Raw genomic sequence first — 17,097 nt, 5'->3', positions numbered from 1 at the left:
AATCCACTCTATCTGGTGGCTCCATGGAGGCGGGGGACCCCTGCTGTCTCCTCCCATGCACAGGTTCAGGGATGGCAGTGGCGGCCCCACGGAGGGCCAGGCTCCCGGCGAGGGCAGCGTGGGCAGCGGTCCCGGCTGGCTGTGTGAAGACCGGCCCCTCTACAGAAGCTTGGTGGCTGAGCCAGATTACCCCAGTGCTCGGGTCCTGCTCCCGCTCAGCCAGGTAGAACCTGCCTCCCACACCGAGCCGCCGGAGGCTGCCTAATGTGCAGTGAAATTAAAATGTCAGGTCCTCCTCAGTCATGTGGGCCATGTTTCCAGAACTCAGCAGCCACACGTGGCTGCTGGCTGCCCTGTGGGCAGCGTGGATCTCGAATATTCCATCATCAAGGAAGGACCGACTGGGCTAGGCAGGTCAAGTTCGGCCAACGCGGGTGCCCCCAAGGAGCTGTGTTCTGCTTCTGAGGATGGTGGTGACCACATCCCCTGTGGCTGCACCACAGGGCCCTTGTCCGGACCCAGAGGTCACCTGTGCTGGCTCCGGCCCCCTCACCCCTCCACTTGTCGAGAGACCGACGTCGGCAAGATCTCCTGGGAAAGGTCTCTGTGTTACACGGCATCAGGAAACCGGGAGAGGGCGTCCTCAGCCTGATGCCCGCCTGGCTGGAGCGTGGCTCGGGCAGACTCCTCTCAGCCGGCACCTCCACAGCCTCCTTTCACAGCTGGACTCCACGTCCATGTCAGCGGCGCTGACTCACTGGGAACCACAGGCAGATTCCTTGAGAATCCACCTACGGGGTGGTGGGGAAGAAAACACGAGCTGCGCTTCACTGCTGCAGACGGTCGGGGGACGAACCACGCCAGCCACGCCAGCCACGCCAGCCACGCCATCGCCTGCACCTGACTCTGGGAGCCATGCTTGCTTTTCTTTCTTTCTTTCATTCGTTCTTGGAGCCATGCTTTCTCTCTTGCTTTTTCTTTCTCTCTCTCTCTCATTTCTTTCTTTCTTTCCTTCTTTTTTTCTTTTTCTTTTTTTCTCTCTCTCTCTTTCTTTCTCTCCTCCCTTCCTCCCTTCCCTTTTTTTTTCCCATGCTGGTTTTAATAGCAGGAGATGCAGACGCCGCCTCCAAAGCCCCAGGGAGCCGGCAGTGCTGAGCCCTGCACACGAGGCCGGCTGCAGCGGCCACCGCAGGTGGGGGCCACCGCTGAACGGAGAAACGCCCACCCACTGGTGGCTCCGGCTGCCCCGGAGAAGGGCCCTGGCCCACCTGCACTGTGTGCTCGTTGGGCTGCAGATGTGAAAATCTGTCTGCAGGTGTTTCTTTGCCCTTCGTGTGTTTCTGAGCCTCCTGTTTTGAAACAGACATAGCAGTTCCTCCAAGAGAAACGTGAGGCTGTGGCCACAGGCTGGACTCTGCACTGGGGAGGCCCAGTGCTCCTCAGACCCGTGCGTTTGGGGGCCAAGTCCTCTCTGCTGGACGCTGGGCGTTTGGGGCTGAGTGCGCCTCAGGACACCCTGGATTTGGGGGCCGAGTCCTCCCTCAGGACGCTGCATGTTTGGGGGCTGGGTCTTCCCTCAGGAAGCTGTGTGTTTGGGGCCGGGTCGTCTGGTGTCTGCTGTGCAGGCCGCCCTGTCCCTCCGCAGCCCCACGGGAGGCCTGTGTGAGCTGCTCCAGATGCAGAGGCTGCAGCACCATGCAGGCCCTTCACGTGGCCCGGAAGTGGAAATGACGTGAACGCTTCGCAGAGCTCAACCTCAGTCCCCTCCCCTACCCCGGGGAGATGCCGGGTCACCTTCTGGACTGAGTTATAGCTGGGGGCCAGGCGGAGAGCAAGGAGGAGCCCCAGGATGGTTTCGAAGCCCAGAAGCTGGGGAGGCTTCCCACTGCGGCTGGGGCTCGAGGCAGGAGGTGGTGGGAGAGTTCCGGAACTGGGCCCCTCCTGTCATCGGCCCTGGGCGCTCGGGCCTCGTGTGACTGCGGGCCTGTTCGGGGCTGTGGGTCACTGGCCCCCCTTGCATCCAGAGCTCTGCGGGCCTCTCCTGCACCCCGGGATGTGTGTTCTAAGACCTCCTCTCCCTGCTGACCAGGGAGGAGTTGCAGCTGCTCCTGACCCAGGACGGCACCACTGGCCACAAAGGGCAGGCCAGGCTGCAGCGACCAGGCCCAGCATGGGCTTTCGGGGCAGGCGTTACCGCAGAGCGAGGCTGTGCAAGGCCCAGGGGGCTGCGCCTGCCCCACGGGAGATGTGGCCGGACGCAGCCTGATCACGAGCACCGAGGGGCCTCCTGGGAACCCACCGCCCTGGTAACCACCAGAGAAAAGCCGTTCCCTATCCCCAAACGTGGGGTACCAGTGCAGACAGCTCAACCCGGAGGGGCCCCAACGGTCTCCACAGCCACGGGGTGGGGGCACCAGACAGGCATCACCCTGCTGGGGCTCTGAGCACACGGTGCCACCTGTCACCGCTGTGGCCGGGAGCTCTGCTGGAAGGAAGCCCCGCCCTGCCCATCCTGCAGGGCTGAGGCTTGGGACTCACCGGGCTGTGGGCGTCGGGCAGGGCCCCGTCCGCGTGCTGCCGACCCAGGCCCTCCACGTAGCTGTGGACGTCGGCCCCGAAGCAGTCGGCCTCATAGAAGGCGCTGCACCAGCCCGGGCTGCAGCTCTGGAGTCCAGCGGGGCCGGGGGACATGGCCGGGCTGCCCACCTTGGATCTAGCCGGAGCCGCGGCCTCCCCGTCTGGGGCTCCGCCCGCTGGCTGCCTGTCCTTGTCCGCCTCAGGCTGCTGCACTCTCTCGGCTTTTATGGACCTCTGAGGCCGAAATCCCACTTCAAAGTTTCCCCGTGAGAGTTTGTCTGAGTCCACGCCAGACACCGAGGTGGGTGAGCAGGGGGCCCAGCTGGCCCTGGCCACGGCCGGCTTCTCTTTTCCTTGAAAGAGAGAGAAGTAGGTTCCGTGGATGGTGGCTCGTGTGCGCGGAGCACACGCTGGCTGATCACGGGTCGGGGCGGTGCCTGGACGCGGACGCCCTTCACCCCCGACACCCCGTGCATGGCTGCCCCTCCTGGCGCAGGGGAGACGCGGGACCCTGAACTGCTACACGGGGCGGGGTAGGCCTCTCCGCAGGTGGAGTCCCTCTCTGAGCCCTTCCAGACTTGTGGGTCCCAGAGGGGCCCCAACAGTCTCTACCCCCGGGGTGGGGCCGCTCCCTGTTCCTGCTGTTCCCGCCTTCGAGACTGTGTCCTCTGCACCAACCCTCTCCTCTTTGCTTCTGGAAGTTAAAATGTGGCCCCAGCTCTGTTCCTGCTGGAAGCTTCTCCTGTGCAGGGCTTCCCCGCCATCCAGGACTGCATGGGCCTCACACCGTGGCCTGGGCACCTGGTCTCTGACTCGTTGGAATGGAAACTGGGCCACCACCAAGCTTGGCCACGACCACGGACAGCCTGAGGGTGACCACGACCACCAGCTTGTCCCTAACCCCCCAGCCTGCTGGCCGTACACTGGAGCTTCCCCAGCCTGGAATTCATGTGCCCCGGAAGCCTAGGGCTAACAAGCCAGGCGCCCAGCCCTGGGTCCTTTCGTCAGCAAGCCCACTTCTGCCTTGTTATCAAAGCCTGGGGCTCCCAGCTCCGCCTCTGCCTGGAGATGGGGTCACCCCCAGCTCCCAGCATTCCCTATCCCAATGGCTGGTGACAGAGGACCCCCCCGCCAAGGCCCTGGGCTCCTGCCCGTCCCCAGGAGAGGACCACCATTGGCTGGGGTGCCCGAGGGCAAAGACAGAGCCCTCCAAGGCTGCCGGGACCCTGGGGCACCCCATGACTTGTGGAGAGGATGGAGGAGCCGCCCTGCTGTGGGTCGGCCAGCACTTACCCAGGCGGTGCAGGGAGGGCCTCTTGCTGGACGGGGAGCAGGGCCTGGGGCTGCTGTCCGGCTGTGACCCAGCCTCCTTGGCCGCACTGACAACAAGAATGCAGGTCAGGCACCGTCCCTGCCCCCGCCCACCGGGAGGAGGCCTCAGTCTCCAGGGGGCCAGCCCTCCTGGCCCACATGGCCATACAGAGCCCTCGCCAGAGGCATCAGGAGCTGGTCCCTCCTGGGTCACTGAGGGGCATAGCAGCCAGCGGGATCCCGGGGTCATTAGCTGCTTGGGGTCCCCCTGCGGGGCTCTGGAGCAGCCTCTCCATGCTGCGGGGTGGGGAGCCGGGGCTGAGGTGGGCACACCTGTGCATAGCTGCTCCTTTACTCCACACACAGGTGCAGGAGCTGCCCGGGCCACTGGCCCCATGTCAAACCATGAGCAAGGCAACATGGGGCCCCCATCATGGCTCGGGGCTGGGCTCTGTGGGGTCTTGGGCCACCTGTTTGGGGTCTCCTCTCCTCCTTCGGGACCTCACTCTGATCCCTCTGAGCAGGACACCTGGTGGCCACCATGGCCCAGGCCCCCACAGCCTCCCAGAGAGCTCCTGCCCTCTGCTCCCCACGAGCCTTTTCTTCCTCTGGAGGGAACTCAGGCCCGACAGAAAGCTGTGGTCGGCGTCAGGACCACGGAGAGCGGCTGCCGGGACGCCCACCCATCTACCCCGGGGCTGGCCTCTCTGAGGCAGTGGCAGGACGGACACTGAGGGTTGGGAGGGGAAAGCTGGGCCCTCGTCAGGGCGGGAGAGCTGGAGCACGGTGGGTGTCAGGGAAGGGGAGGGAGGCAGGGCTGCCCTGGGCACCCACCTCGCGGAGGGTGACGCCGGCCCGTTCACCACCCGGAAGAGGCTCTGCAGCAGCTTCTCATCCCAGTACAGGTCACAGAACTTCTCGGAAATGGCGCCACAGAAAGTGGCGAAGGTGAGGTCTTTCAAGGCGAAGATGTACTCCCCTGGTTTTCAAAAACGATGGAGGCCAGTGAGACGGAGGCAAGGCCACTTTTCTGGCTCCCTTGTGGCTGACGAAACGGACAAGGCTGGTCTGGGCTCGAGGGGCTGTGGGTCGCGGGGCTCTCCCCAGCCCGGGCCTCCTCTGGGGAGTCTGCGGCCCCCACGTACCCATGATCAGTGCCTCCAGCCCGTTGTTCAGGTAGCCATCGAAGGCAAACTCCTCCTGGATGAGGCGTGTGGCCTCCTGCAGCGACGGGCAGCCCGTCCTCCCTGGCAGTGGCGAGGTGTCCACACAGGGCAGACAGGGCCTCCGGTCCGCGGGCCGTGGCCTCTCTGGGACACTGTCCGGGCTCTGGTTGTCATGCTCCCCGGCAGGGGTGGCCCTGGGGCCCTCTGGCTTCTGGTCCTGGCGCTCGGTGGCCTTGCTTCGGGGAGGCTTGGGTGGGTGTCGAGGGCCGTGCTGGGCCGTGGTGGGCCCTAGGGCACTGGACCTGAGGCCCCCGGAAGTGACTCCAGGAAGGACCTGCCCAGCCGGCCCTCGCTCTTCAGGCAGCGCGGATGCCTTTGTGGGCAGGGCAGGGACTGGAGGGCTTGGAACCTCGGCTGAGGCCCCGTCTGGCTGGTTTGCTGGGGCCTGGGGTGGAGGGCAGGGGCAGCCCTGGGCTGAGCCACGCTGCACTGACTCCCCAGGAGGCTCTGGGGCTGCTCCCTGTGGCCAGTCAGGTGCCTTCCGACTGGGTGACCCGGTGTGGATCTCCGGGCAGAGCTTCCCTTCACCTTCCCTCTCCCTCTGGCCGTTCCTCTCCTGGGATTCCTCCTGGGCCAAGACAGGCTGGTCCCTACGGGAGGAGCCGAGCTCAGCACGGGCTGCCTGCGCCAGGGCCCCAGCAGCTCCGGGGCGTGGGGACGGAGGCTCACCTGGCCACACTGGGGTCCTGCGTGAGGATAATGGGCTTGAAGTGCGTGGCCTCGGAGGTGAATGCCTCGGGCAGCTGGGCGGCTTCTTCACAGCAGGGATGTTGGCCGGGCACGGGCCCTGGCACAGCCACAAGCCTGGTGTTGCTGTTCACCGGCAGGAAGCCTGGGGACCCAGGGGGCTGAGCGTGCAGGTGGGGCCTGGCCGGCCGGGTGCTGAGGAGTGGCCCCAGCATGTGCTGCATCCCCAGGGCTGTCCCCTCCCGCACCTCCCTGGGGGCTTCCTCTGTGCTGGGGCTGGACCCCAGCGGGAAGGTGGGTGTGACCAGTGCTTAGGGAAGGGCCAGCACGTGGGGACAGGCCAGAAAGACGGGATCCACCAGGAGGCTCGGAGGGGCTTGCTGGGGAGGGTGAAGCCCCTGGGTGGGCTGTGTGTGGACTCTGGGGGGTCTCCAGATATGGGCTTGGGAGGGCCAGCTGCTGGAGACGCCGGTGAGAACCTGGGCCTGAGGAACCGGGAGTTTTGGGAGAGATGAGGGCTGGCAGGGGCAGGCAGGCTGGGCTGCACTGGCCGCGCCCTGGACTTGCTGCCCGGAGTTCCGGGAAGCGCCCGGCTGTGTCTGTCCAGGCAAAGGCAGGGGCAGCTGTGGGGTGGGGTGCAGGGGCTGGTGGGGGCCCCACCTGGGCCGGGCTCTGAGGCTGGTGCTGCGCTGGGCCTCCGTTCAACCCCTGAGAAGGCGTTCTGGAGGCTGATGGTCTCTTCCTCCTGGGACACCTGGGAGCAGGCGATAGCTCTGGGCCAGGTGACCACGGCGCTCCACCAGTGCTGGCCACACCCATGGGGTCTTCCCCCCCACTCCACCGCCGGTGCCCGGGGAGCTTCCTGCTTCGGGGAGCCCATGTGGCAGCCACGTGGCCTGAGGTCCACAGCGGTTCTGCCTGTAGAGGAAGCCTTTGGGCCTCCTTTGCATCCCAATCCAAACAGGTTTCCGTGGGTTTTGTGAGTGGTCGGTGCTGGCACCACCTAAAACTCAGAGCCTACTGCTCTCTGCACCAGGGGTGGGTGCCGGCTGCCATCCTGGGGACCCTGCCCCAAGGATCCTGAGCTGGTTCCTGGGGCCACTGGGGGGCCCTTGGGAGATGGGACCTGAGTGTCCCCTGCACCCCGAGACACACCCACCCATAGCTTGGTGGTCAACAGAGACCCACGTGTGGGACTTCGGGCAGCGGCAAGGCGAGGGCGAGCGTGTCTGGGTGGGAGGAGGCGCCGCCCACCTGGCAGGTGGAAGCTCTGAGGTGGGCGAGGATGCTCCGGCTGTCCATGCCTCGCTGCAGGAGGTAGCTGCTGCACACCTGGAGGGGGAGACGGTCCAGGCGTCCTGACGGGCCTCAGCTGTGGCGGCACCTGCCCCACGACACTGGGTCCAGGTCTGAAAAAGCTCAGGCCTGCCATGAGGGTTTCCTGTTTGCTCTCACTGACACCTGATACAGGCCTCGGACAAGCCTGTCTGAGCACTTCCTGAAAAGGGTCAGTCGGCCACTGTCCCCCAGGCTCCCTGGGAGGGAAGAGTCCCACACCCAGCGTTGGCCACAGACCTGGTGGCCTTGCTGCCAGGACATCCCCAGCCCTGGGTCATGTTCACCTGAGCCCATGCTCCAGCCCCTCCCATCCTTCCTTTATGAGCCCAAGTCCTGTGCACGTGGGACGGAGCTCAGCTTCTTCGACTCTCAGCAGTTACTGAGTAAAATCCACTTTCACAGACGTTCAGCTGTGTCTAGAGCTCATCCTCCCATGGCGGAGGGGGCCTGAGAGCCCCAGAGGGTCTGAGCAACCGGCCCAAGGTCACCGAACAGTCAAGGCAGTGACAGGTGGGCCCAGGTCCGGCACCCACAGCCGCAGACACGGCTCCTCCCCAGGAGGTCCTCCTGATCACACACAGGGCTCCTCCCCAGGGGGTCCTCCTGATCACACACAGGGCTCCTCCCCAGGGGGTCCTCCTGATCACACACAGGGATCCTCCCCAGGGGGTCCTCCTGATCACACACAGGGCTCCTCCCCAGGAGGTCCTCCTGATCACACACAGGGCTCCTCCTCAGGGGGTCCTCCTGAGCACTGACACACAGGGCTCCTCCCCAGGGGGTCCTCCTGATCACACACAGGGCTCCTCCCCAGGGGGTCCTCCTGATCACACACAGGGATCCTCCCCAGGGGGTCCTCCTGATCACACACAGGGCTCCTCCCCAGGAGGTCCTCCTGATCACACACAGGGCTCCTCCCCAGGGGGTCCTCCTGATCACACACAGGGATCCTCCCCAGGGGGTCCTCCTGATCACACACAGGGCTCCTCCCCAGGAGGTCCTCCTGATCACACACAGGGCTCCTCCTCAGGGGGTCCTCCTGAGCACTGACACACAGGGCTCCTCCCCAGGGGGTCCTCCTGATCACACACAGGGCTCCTCCCCAGGGGGTCCTCCTGATCACACACAGGGCTCCTCCCCAGGGGGTCCTCCTGATCACACACAGGGCTCCTCCCCAGGAGGTCCTCCTGATCACACACAGGGCTCCTCCCCAGGGGGTCCTCCTGATCACACACAGGGCTCCTCCCCAGGAGGTCCTCCTGATCACACACAGGGCTCCTCCCCAGGGGGTCCTCCTGATCACACACAGGGCTCCTCCCCAGGGGGTCCTCCTGATCACACACAGGGCTCCTCCCCAGGGGGTCCTCCTGATCACACACAGGGCTCCTCCTCAGGGGGTCCTCCTGAGCACTGACACACAGGGCTCCTCCCCAGGGGGTCCTCCTGATCACACACAGGGCTCCTCCCCAGGGGGTCCTCCTGATCACACACAGGGCTCCTCCCCAGGGGGTCCTCCTCATCACACACAGGGCTCCTCCCCAGGGGGTCCTCCTGATCACACACAGGGCTCCTCCCCAGGGGGTCCTCCTGAGCACTGACACATCAGGGTTTGGCTCCTGCCCCCACGTTGGTCCACCTGCTGGGTGCGGGTGCAGGTCCCAGCAGGATGGATGTTAGGTCCCAGCCCCGAAGCCTGAGTCCAGCAGGGGAGACCAGGAAGGCAGGGGCGAGGCCAGTGGAATACTCAGAAGAGGTGGGGGTCAGCGTGGGGAATCAGGGTGGAGGCCACTCTCTGCCCACCTCCAGCAGGGCCTAAGGGCAGGGGTCCACAGGTGGCCACAGGACACGCCCGGCGCCCTCCCTGGCCTCTTGGACAAGCTGGAGAGAGTAGGCATCTTAGGCGGAACGCCTGTGGAGGGGAGCAGCAGAGACCCCGTGCTGTCCACCCACACGGGCGTGGCCACGGTGTGAACCCCCACTCTGACCATTGCTTCATGGTCAGATGCATGGCTGGGCTGACTTCGGAAAGGAGGACCCGCAGGCTCACCCCCAGCTCTGCGAGGGCGGTCACGGCCCTCAGTCCTCGGACCCTGGGTGGGGCCGCGACCATGGAGTAGTTACCTTGATGGCCTCCACCGTGGACGGCCGCTCTGGGGCACTGCGCTTGGCCATGTCCAGGAGGAGGGTCTTGAGCCTGCGTGGCAGCGCCAGCTTCTGGTTTCGGGGGACGCCGAACTTGGCTGCGGTCCACAGGACAGCGGCCACGCAGTACACAGCGGCCTGGGGAGAGAAGCGTGGTGCTGACCACAGGCCCGACCTGCCCGCCGCGGCACCCTGAGGGGCACCCAGGCACTGCCCCCGTAGAGCGTCTCTCCCCAGGAGTCCTCCCCAGCGTCGGCCGGGCCTCACCCTGGACCTGCCCATAGGCATCCGGATCGTGGCCCCGGAACCTGCAGGGCCAACTCCCCCCGCAGTTCTGTCCGAGCTTTAAACGCCCGAGGCGTGGAAGCCTCGACGGGGCCTTCCCGCCGTCCGCTCTGCGCACGCAGGCAGCAGCAGCCCGAGGGCCTGAGGACGGGCCGGCCCATTCCCGCCTCCCGGACCCCGCTCCTGGGGGCCCCGGCGGGCGCTGCGCTGAGCAAACGCGCACACGGCTCGCCTCTGTGTACACGCGTGTTGCTGACGTGAACGATGTGCAGCTCACAGTTCAACGCACGTTGTGTCAGTTCTGTGGAGCGGTGGACTCCCTGGAGGCTTTTGCTGACTTTTACCCACTTTCACCCACAGCCCACGGCAGTACAGGAGCGCGACCAAGGCGAGTGCTGGTGATGTTTTCGCTCATTTCAGTAAAGCAGGCGGAAGACCCATGCCGGGATTCGGGACGTCCTCCGAGCAACGTCTCTGCAGCATCAGACGGTTGCGGCTGACATGAGAAGACCCTGTTCTCTGTTTTGAGCTATTCACAGTGTAGCAGCTACGGGCATGGTTAAGTTCAGTCACGGTATCACTGTGCTCACCGTCACTTTGGTAAGTGCAGACAATCCACAGAGCAGGACATTCGTAGCGTCTGCGCTTTCCCCGGTGTAAACGCTCCCGTGGGGCTGACTTCCGGCCACCACCATGGTGCCCTGGAGTGCGGAGCTGGGGAGAGCAGTGTTTTCCAAATGTCCTTGCACGGCAGGCTGCAGGGAAGGCTGCTGGCTCCTGCTCACCTTCTCTGAGGCCACCTGGGGCCAGGCAGGCACTGGGCACTTCTCTGTAGTGTCACCAGGGTGAGTCCAGGCTCCAGGCTCTGGCCCTTGCTAGGCAGGGCCACAGTGCTCCTGTGGGGGTTTGGCTGGCTCACAGCAGGGGGCACTAACATACCCTGCTCCGGCCTGGTCCTTTGGCTACAGACCCAGGCTTTTGTTGGGGACATTTTATTTATTTACTTATTTTTTTGAGACAGGGTCTCACTCTGTTGCCCAGGCTGGAGTGCAGTGGTGCCATCTTGGCTCACTGCAACCTCTGCCTCCCGTGTTCAAGTGATTTTTCTGTCTCAGCCTCCCAAGTAGCTGGGACTACACATGCGCACCACCACACCAGGCTATTTTTGTATTTTTAGTAGAAAAAGAGTTTCACCACGTTCGACAGGCTGGTTTTGAACTCCTAACCTCAGGTGATCCACGCACCTGGGCCTCCCAAAGTACTGGGATTACTGGCTTGAGCCACCGCACCCGTACTGTTGGGGTGTTTATTTATTTATTTGAAACAGAGTCTTGCTCTGTCAACCAGGTTGGAGCGTAGTGGCATGATCCTGGCTCACTGCAACCTCCCGGTTGAAACAATTCTACCACCTCAGCCTCTCAGGTAGCTGGGCTTACAGGTGCGCGCCACTGCACCCGGATAATTTTTGTATTTTCAGTAGAGATGGGGTTTTGCCATGTTGCCCAGGCTGCTTTTGAGCTCCTGGGCTCAAGTGATCCACCCGCCTCGGCCTCCCAAATTGCTGGGATTGCAGGCGTGAGCCACTGCGCCTGGCCTGTTGGGGCTTAAATTTGTTAAAATTACTCAAAAAAAGCCTCATTTCTTCTTCAGTTTCCTGCCTCCGTGCTTCTGTCTCAGCACTTCGACAGCAATTTAGCGACGTTCCGTTCCCTGAAGAGGAACACACGCTGGATCCTGCAGGTGCACAGACCACAGGGGGCCGCTGCGGTGCAGAGGGTGCGGTTTCTGTTTGGGACAATGTCACAAGAGCTTCAGCTCTCACAGCACGACGCCCCGAGGTCGGCCTAGGCCACCTGCATTGGACCACACCTTCCCGCCTCCTCGGTGTAAAGGTGAGCGATCTGTTGCTGGGGTTCAGGAAAGCCTCCTTTCACGCAAGCCGAGATGGCAGGACAGCCCTGGACGGTCTGGCGACGGTGGAGCCCTCTGAGCTCCTCTAGACAACGTCCCCAGGAGATGAAAAGGCACAGCTGTGCCCCCTGGATTTTTCCAGTTGCTCCTTTACCTCCAAGTCTCAATGTACGAGACAGAAAGAAAACCCAGGGCACCCACGGCTGTGCTGCCCCTTTGTCCAGAGGCCCCTCACCAGCTGCCTTCTCCTCCTTCTGCAGATGGCCTGGTGCTTGTTTTCTGCACAGCGTGCAGGGTGCTTAGTGCAGGGTGTTTAGTGCAGAGTGTTCAGTGCTGGGTGCTTAGTGCAGGGTGTTTAGTGTTGGATGTTTAGTGCAGGGTGCTTAGTGCAGGATGTTTGTTTAATGCAGGGTGTTTAGTGCAGGGTGTTTGTTTAGTGCAGGGTGCTTAGTGCAGGATGTTTGTTTAGTATATGGTGTTTAGTACAGGATGCATAGTACAGGGTGTTTGTTTAGTGCATGGTGTTTAATGCAGGGTGCTTAGTGCAGAGTGTTTGTTGAGTGCACAGTGCTTAGTGCAGAGTGCTTAGTACAGGGTGTTTGTTTAGTGCATGGTATTTAGTGCAGTGTGCTTAGTGGATGTTTAGTGTAGGGTGCTTAGTGCAGGGTGCTTAGAGCAGGGTGTTTAGGGTGTTTAGTGCAGGGTGCTTAGTTCAGGATGTTTGGTGCAGGGTGTTTAGTGCAGGGTGTTTAATATATGGTGCTTAGTGCAGGGTGCTTAGCACAGGGTGTTTAGCACAGGGTACTTAGTGCTCCTTCTTGGTGGGAGGAGTGAGGAAGTTCACATTTTTATCTTCCCTGCGTAGACGCTCTACCTTAATTTTGGATGTAATTTATTTAATTGTGTTTAAATCTGTATAATTTAACCTTTAATGCTCACGTTTCACAAGTGCCTTATACCCACCCCTGGGTGTCCAGCCCTTGGTTCTCACGAGCCAGGAGGGGCAGCTCCAGGGCCACGGCCAGTGCCGTCCGCACGGGGCCCGGTCCTAGCTCCCTGGCCAGAGCCACGGCCCTGCTGGCAGATGCTGCCCACGACCGCCTGTCCAGGAAGGCCTGCCCTGACCCCAAGTCCTGACGGGGGGCTGCTGGACACATGGGGGATGTGGCGCCCCCAAGGGCCGGGGGCAGGGCTGAGGAAGGGTGGGGAGGGCCCAGGTACCTTTTCTGTGACCAGCCTCTCCTCTGCCAGCTCAGGAGCCAGGAAGAACGAGTCATAGGTGCCTAAGGGAGAAGGCCCGGCTCAGGTTTCCTCAACCCTGGCGAGCCGGTGCTACCCTGGGCCTGAGGGGACCCCGCAGGCTCACCATTGGCAGGGGGCGGCTGGAAGAGCACAGTCCCGTCCTCAGCGACCAGCACGGAGTCCAGACACAGGTAGGCTGTGGCAGAGCTTGGGTCAGGGTGGGCCTGCCCTGGCCCGCACTTGGGGTGGGCTGGGGGGGAATAGCTGGGGAGCCTTGGTCAGGCTGGGTAGCTCCCCAGCCTTCCCGTCGTACGGGCACACACTTGCCGGTGCACGCACACTGCCCGCCCCCGACGCCCTCCCGGGGTCCTCGGAGCTGCTCCTCCCAGCCCTCCCCGTGGGCAGCGCCGCCCGGCTGTCACCACGGCTGCACCAGCGCGACTGCGGCTGACGGGAGCTGAGTGGCAAGGACAGCGTGGGGGTTACGGCCCGTCCACTGAAGCCCCACCACAGGTCCCGTCCTCAGTCAGGGCCCACGGGGCAGCCACGGCCCACAGCAGTGGACACTGGAGTCAGGCCGTGTCTCCACGGCCCCTCCCCCAGCCTGTTAGACATGGCCCTCAGCACCCCAGGACGTGCCCTGATGCTTGGCAGGGCCGGGCTTTGACAGGGCACGGACCAGCGCAATGCTGACGATTCCTGCCCTGCGCCAAGGCCAGCGGCTCCTCCCTGAGACAACGTCCCTCAGCTGAGGGTACGTGGGCGGGGCTGCAGTGAGGGCCCCTTCCTCTTCGCAGCAGGCCCACCTTGTGGGCATCTGTCCCCGTGCCTCCCTCCGTGCCGCAACTCAGCAGGCACCCTCAAGGTGCTCCAGATGGGAGCTGCCTGCTGGTTCACCGGACACCCTATCCTTGGCTGCCCTGGGTGCCCTGGCTCAGGCAGGGTCCAGTCACGCACGGGGCGGGGGGACGCGTCACCTGGGTGTTGGGGGTGTGACTGCAGGGCGCGGAGGCAGGCCAGGCACAGGGCCCACAGCTCGTACTCCCGGAAGGGCCGGCCCAGCTGCGACAGGAGGTCCTGCAGGGACACGCGCTGTGGGCAGGAGAATGGCAAGGTCAGCGTGGACGCCCCGCACTGGGGCCTGCGGGGGGACAGGCCAGGGGGAGGCCCACTCAGTGCCCGAGCAGGTGCCCCCGCAGCTGACAGAGGGGCCAGAGAGTCCGTAAGTCAAGTCCAGCATGTGGGGGCCGTGGGGAGACTGGGGCCCTGCAGGTGGGAACGTCCCACGTTGCAGCCACCGGAGACGGCACGGCTGCCGTTCCTCCAAAAGCTCAACATGCACCTTCCAGGAGACAGCGGTTCCTCGCCGGGCACCCTTCCTGAGGAACCAAGGGCAGGGCTGGTGCCTACGAGCACACTCCAGTTCATGGCAGCGTGGCTCGCACCAGCCAGAGGGGGAGCACCAGGCGTCCACGGACGGATGCAGGGCAGCGTGGGTGGTGCTGGTGCTCAGCCTCGGGCGGGGGTGCTCTCACGCAGGCCGCCCCGGGGATGAGCCGTGAGGACAGCGGGCTCAGTGAAGCAGGCCAGGCACAAAGCACCGCCCACCCCACTCCCACGAGGTCCCTGGATGGAGCTCATGGAGGTGGAGGGCAGAACTGGGGGAAGGGCTGGGCCGGGGTGTGCGCTTTTGCTGGGTGCACCTTCTCATGCACGCACACCCCGACCGCAGGCATGTGCTGGGCCCGGAAGGCGCTCTCCGCCCCAAGGTGCTGACAGCTGGGACCAAAGCCCGCCCTCCACCAGGCCCAGCCACCCTGTGCCTCTGTGTGCCATCTGGAAGGGAGGCTGCTGTGCATGGGAAGGCGTGCCACCAGGTGGAGGGTGGCAGAGGGTGATGGGCACATATGCTCAGGATGTGCAGAAAAGCCTGTCACAGAAGGACCTGCGTTCTTGTCCTTCAGGTCAACAAGGCCTGGTGGGACAGGTGGCTTGAAGGCACCCTGGTCCCTGGGCCAGTGCCGCCTGGCAGACAGACTGGCACTTGGGCCCCTGGGTCAGGCACTGCCCGGCAGATAGACTTGCACCCTGGTTCCTAGGCCAGTATTATCCGGCAGGTGGACTTGCATGCGGCCCCTGGCTTCAGGTGTCCCTGCCCTGAAGAGCTCACAGGGACACAGCTGGGGGTGGCTCAAGGCGGGCAACGCATTTGGCCGGACTTGGCATCTTCAGCAGGACAGTGGGGCTGACGGGCCAGGCCCCCTAGAACACTGGCTCCAGCAGCGTCCTCCATCCCTCACGAGGGGCAGCCGACGGGGGCAGTGCTGGGCTGGGGAGGCCCCGTCCTGCACGGAGGCCACATCCGGGCAGCTGTACCATTTCCCAGCGTCCCCGCGGAGGCAGCGAGGTACCGACACCTCCTGGTGCCCTTCACCACCAAGCCCAGCGCATGAGCCAGCCTGATCCCCAGCGTTGGTATCTAACTTTTTAAACCATCAGAAGATGAGGGAGGCTGTGAGCGTCAGGATGGGGAGACAGAGCCCCTGGAAAGGCCTCTTGGAGCCAGGCCTGCTGGCCTTGCTTCCCGGATGAAAATTAACCCTTGGGACAGCCACGCAGGGCTGTGCAAGGTGGCCCGGGCGGGGCTGAGGAGGCGGCTGCCATCTGAGTCATCCAGAGGCAAACATCCACCTGAGAGGCCACGCTGGGCGACAGCATCCAACCACAGCCACAGCCACAGCTTCTTTCAGAAACGGGGCAGCTCAACCAAAATGTCTTAATTATTGAGTGAGAGTGAAGGTTGATTCCCCTCGTTAAACAAAGCTGTGGAGAAACATAGCCCCCGACTCACTGCCCGCTGACACCCCCACCCACACGCAAGGCCTGGGCACCCACCTGCTCCGAGGCTGCACTTCCTGGCTGCCTGGCGCCCTCCGGAACTCCCTCGTCATTCCCGGGAGTCTGGGCTTCACTGCTCCCATCTCGAGGGTCTGCGCGGCAGGGTGGGGGTCTGGCCTCTGCCAGCCTCAGGCTGGGATGTGAAGTCTCAGGCTGGCCTGGGCTGCCGGGTGCCCCGGGGACCCTGTCCACTCTGCGGCCTGCACAGGGCACCCTGCCCAGCTGGAGTTCCGGCTCCTGCTCTGGCCACAGCCTGCGTGTGGGCTGAGTCTGGAAGCCAGTCAGGCCATTTTTCCCATCCAGAAAGGCCTTCCTGGGGTCCGGAGGGAGGAATCCGGATACGGAGAGCTGGCTTTTCCTGTGGGTCAGCGGCAGGCAGAGGGCGGCCTCGGGGCTGTCGGGCAGCAGCCTGGGGAATGTCCGCACCTTCCGCAGGCGGCTTCTCCTGAGGGCGTCTCTGTCCAGCTCCCCGGCAGGGCACTCAGCGTCCAGGACGAGGCCGGCCAGCTCCTCCCGGCCATAGCTCTCGCCGTTTCTCATGGAGGAGGACAGCAGAGCCTTGGTTGGGGAAACTCTGGGGCCCTGGCTAGCCTCGGACTCTGGTCCTTCAGGGGCGGAGGGCGGGCACCGGCCCCCAGGGGCAGGCAGAACCACCGGGTCAGTGCCAGGGTCCCCAGGCGGCCTCCTGGGCCCAGCATTTCCTGGGGCATGTCTCTCCCGCCAGCTGCTCTCACTGACATCTGGACACAAGCAAGATGTGGTCACCGCAGGGTGCCCCTCCCCCCCACCTTCCCCCCCTCCCCTCCTACCCCAGCCGCCCCCACCACGGACTCCAGCACAGGTTGTCACTGCTGTCCTCTCTCCTTCCTTCCCCTGCCCTCCCTTCTCCTCTCCCGAGCCCCCACCAAGGAACCCAGTGCAGGCCGTCACCACCGCTGGGCACCCCTCCCCTCCCCCCACGAAGGACCCCGGCACAGACTCTCCTAGGAGAGGCTCCTGCCTTCCTTGATGGCCCCACTCATCACAGCATCCTGGCTCATTAGAGGCTGGGGCTGCCTCTCTCCCAGGCCAGGTAGGGCTCCCCACTGGGGCTTCCTATGGGCACCTGGGCCCACGTAATTGTCTCATCCAAAGGCATATTGCTTCCATGAGGACTGCACAAGTGAGTCCCCACAGGAAGAACCTGGATGACATGGCCACGGCTGTTAGCGGCCACCTCCCACACGCAGCGTGGTTCCTTCTCTGCTGCATGTGGCTCTCTTCTGCCTACTCCATGCTGTGCCCCTCCTGCAGCCACACAAATCCGGAGCTGCAAATGCATTCACTGGGCAGGGAGGGCCCTTCTGGCCACTGTGAGGCTCCTCGTGGCCGTCAACCCCGCCACCAACCCGAGGCCCTGCAGGGCAGTGATGCCGACACAGATGTGGCCACTGTTCAAAGGTGCCTGGGAGATGCCGGAGTCCGAGTGAGCCACAAACAC

The 17,097-nt window shown here is 64.0% G+C and overlaps 1 protein-coding gene across 4 annotated transcripts in view; it reads right to left on the bottom strand.

Moving 5' to 3' along the window:
• KNDC1 (kinase non-catalytic C-lobe domain containing 1) overlaps nucleotides 1–17,097 on the bottom strand; it is a 55,639-nt gene that overhangs the window by 18,363 nt on the left and 20,179 nt on the right. For 3 of the 4 annotated variants that reach the window (XM_074383139.1, XM_074383142.1, XM_074383143.1), the window contains 12 exons: nucleotides 15,615–16,357; nucleotides 13,697–13,811; nucleotides 12,844–12,915; nucleotides 12,699–12,760; nucleotides 9,261–9,419; nucleotides 7,056–7,133; nucleotides 6,462–6,555; nucleotides 5,784–5,946; nucleotides 5,034–5,704; nucleotides 4,723–4,867; nucleotides 3,871–3,956; nucleotides 2,539–2,930 (listed from right to left, as the gene is read on the bottom strand). In XM_074383139.1, the coding sequence (XP_074239240.1) occupies nucleotides 2,539–2,930; nucleotides 3,871–3,956; nucleotides 4,723–4,867; nucleotides 5,034–5,704; nucleotides 5,784–5,946; nucleotides 6,462–6,555; nucleotides 7,056–7,133; nucleotides 9,261–9,419; nucleotides 12,699–12,760; nucleotides 12,844–12,915; nucleotides 13,697–13,811; nucleotides 15,615–16,357 (2,780 nt within the window). The remainder of the gene's footprint in view (nucleotides 1–2,538; nucleotides 2,931–3,870; nucleotides 3,957–4,722; nucleotides 4,868–5,033; nucleotides 5,705–5,783; nucleotides 5,947–6,461; nucleotides 6,556–7,055; nucleotides 7,134–9,260; nucleotides 9,420–12,698; nucleotides 12,761–12,843; nucleotides 12,916–13,696; nucleotides 13,812–15,614; nucleotides 16,358–17,097) is intronic. The other variant, XM_074383141.1, reaches the window with a different exon arrangement.

The sequence above is a fragment of the Saimiri boliviensis genome, chromosome 12 (assembly GCF_048565385.1).
Source record: "Saimiri boliviensis isolate mSaiBol1 chromosome 12, mSaiBol1.pri, whole genome shotgun sequence".
Classification (NCBI taxonomy): domain Eukaryota; kingdom Metazoa; phylum Chordata; class Mammalia; order Primates; family Cebidae; genus Saimiri; species Saimiri boliviensis.
The sequence above is the reverse complement of the archived record's forward strand: the minus strand, read 5'-3'. Positions and strand labels throughout refer to the sequence as shown.